The following is a 1,965-nucleotide window of genomic DNA, read 5'->3' as shown; positions in this document are numbered from 1 at the left end:
CTTTCCTCCCCTTCTAGAAATAGCTGGACGTCAAAATAACAACATTGTCTTTGAAATGTACTATTGATTGATTTATTTAAATTTAACAGATTGTAGAATGGGTAGGACTCTACAATCCAAGGAAGGTAGGCCTGCAGGCCAATACAAAAACTGTAAGAGGATACAACCCCACATAACTGTACATGCATTGAAATGTTTGGCCACTGCAAGGCGCTAACGGTCAATGGTTGTCTTTTTTGCCTAGTCGACCAGTAGCACATTTTGAGCACAACACAACAAGAATCTGCTCATGCTATGCTCGTTTGCTCGCACAGTAGTCGCATTACACGAGGGAATATAAATCTGTTTACTGGAGTCATTTAATATGGCAGAGAAGCTTCGGCCATTGCCAACCTGGATGGCAAAGAAAGAAGAGAAAAAAGCCACAGAAAAGCCGGAGACCCTGGGAGGACGTAGGAAGCGAAGAGTTGCTAAGTGCGTAAAACGAAACACAAACGCAAAAAAAATGTCAAGCGACGTTAACATGTAATGCGGCACTTTCACTATAACCAATGTTTTGCTGACAACAACCAAGTCCTTACGTCGTTTTGATCTCTGTTTTGCAGAACCATCTATTGTATGAATGAGAAAGAGCTAGTGGAAGCAGCTGTTTCATACCTCATCCAAGCCAAATGTGAAGATGGTGATTTCCCGATCGACCTTCAGGTGGCGCACTTTCTCCATATCCATATCCACTTTCTCCGTTTTAAACTGTTGAGGGTTATGTACCCATTCAGTAGCTGCAATTTGCTACTGCATGGTTGAAGCTAGTGTTGCAACACTAGCTATTCACATTTCACAGCACATACATCTAAACAGAAAAGTCTGATTGTAACCAACAGCAGCTGTATGGAAAGCTTTCATAAAAATCCACCGTAGAGAGTCGTAGACATATTATGAGCTACTTTCGTGTTCGACTTTTCAATAATGCAACCTCTTGCATTATGTGCAATTTCAAAACAGTTGAGTGATTTCCAACTAGCGCTTCCAAACTCGAACACTTGATGATCACCTGCATGGAATTTATTGACAAAGTAGCTCATAACATGTCTACGGGTGGATTTATGAAACAAAAACGTTGCAGATAGAAAGGGGATAATTCAAGCTTTAAAGTAAGTAAGTAAGCCTTGCCGAGCCCATAGGGCAGGAGCCTATCTGTTTCTGTTTCTGCTTGATGTACTTGTAAGTACACCCCCTAGACATGCCGCTAGTATGTCGCAGGGACTTGTTACAGCTGTGGCATCATCGTAATAATGAGTCATTCTGTACATAGGTTAAAGACAAGGCGAGTGACAACAAGGTGAGGAAAGGCTTCAGGAAGACACCCACTACAAAACGGACAGTGAGAGACTCAACATTGGCTGGTTGTTCCTCTAAGGTCCCGGAGCCGGCATACGTTTCAGAGACCGACACTGACATTACTGAAGCGGAAACAGTGCCATACACCACCACCACCAGTAGCCCAGAATGTCAGCGGCATGCAGGGCACAGTTCAATCGCCTTGCAGGATCAAATTGGTCCAGTGAACAACACTGGGCTGGGGCCCGACAGAGCAGCGGAACACACTCATAAGTCACCTACAGCAGAAGATGATGATGACCTTCAGCTTGTGCGGGAGATTTTCTTTACCTAAGGAAGAGCTATGTTGAACTTATAGTTTCTGCACTGTAAATCCTGAGCATTCATTTGTGTGTGTGTGTGTGTGTGTGTGTGTGTGTGTGTGTGTGTGTGTGTGTGTGTGTGCAAACGCAAAAATGGACTGAGAGGGCCCATTTTTTCACACTCTTTTATTCAAATAAACACTCAGAAGTTTACCCTGTTTGTCAATCAAGTTCTGTGGTCCCTAACCCTGGACCTTGGAGACCCCGTCCTGGTTTTCTGTCCTACATGTGGAAGTTGCATTTATCTTGCATTCCTCCATTCTTG

At 43.6% G+C, this 1,965-nt stretch overlaps 1 protein-coding gene across 1 annotated transcript; it reads left to right on the top strand.

The window, feature by feature from the left end:
• Positions 1–261: 261 nt before the first annotated feature.
• Positions 262–1,741, top strand: LOC308314779 (uncharacterized protein). Its single transcript, XM_080762458.1, has 3 exons — positions 262–474; positions 606–705; positions 1,313–1,741. Exons 1-3 carry the CDS (start codon positions 365–367, stop codon positions 1,670–1,672), a joined length of 570 nt encoding a protein of 189 aa, XP_080618584.1. The 5' UTR covers positions 262–364; the 3' UTR covers positions 1,673–1,741.
• The last annotated feature ends 224 nt before the right edge of the window (positions 1,742–1,965 follow it).

The sequence above is a fragment of the Protomyctophum bolini genome, assembly GCF_963924005.1.
Source record: "Protomyctophum bolini genome assembly, chromosome: 4".
NCBI classification, from domain to species: Eukaryota; Metazoa; Chordata; class Actinopteri; order Myctophiformes; family Myctophidae; genus Protomyctophum; species Protomyctophum bolini.
The sequence above is the reverse complement of the archived record's forward strand: the minus strand, read 5'-3'. Positions and strand labels throughout refer to the sequence as shown.

Coding starts and splice junctions, on each gene's coding strand:
- LOC308314779 (XM_080762458.1), top strand. CDS start 365: ATGGCAGAGAAGCTTCGGCCATTGCCAACCTGGATGGCAAAGAAAGAA. Junction 475..605: donor AGGAAGCGAAGAGTTGCTAA/GTGCGTAAAACG, acceptor TCTGTTTTGCAG/AACCATCTATTGTATGAATG. Junction 706..1,312: donor ATTTCCCGATCGACCTTCAG/GTGGCGCACTTT, acceptor TTCTGTACATAG/GTTAAAGACAAGGCGAGTGA.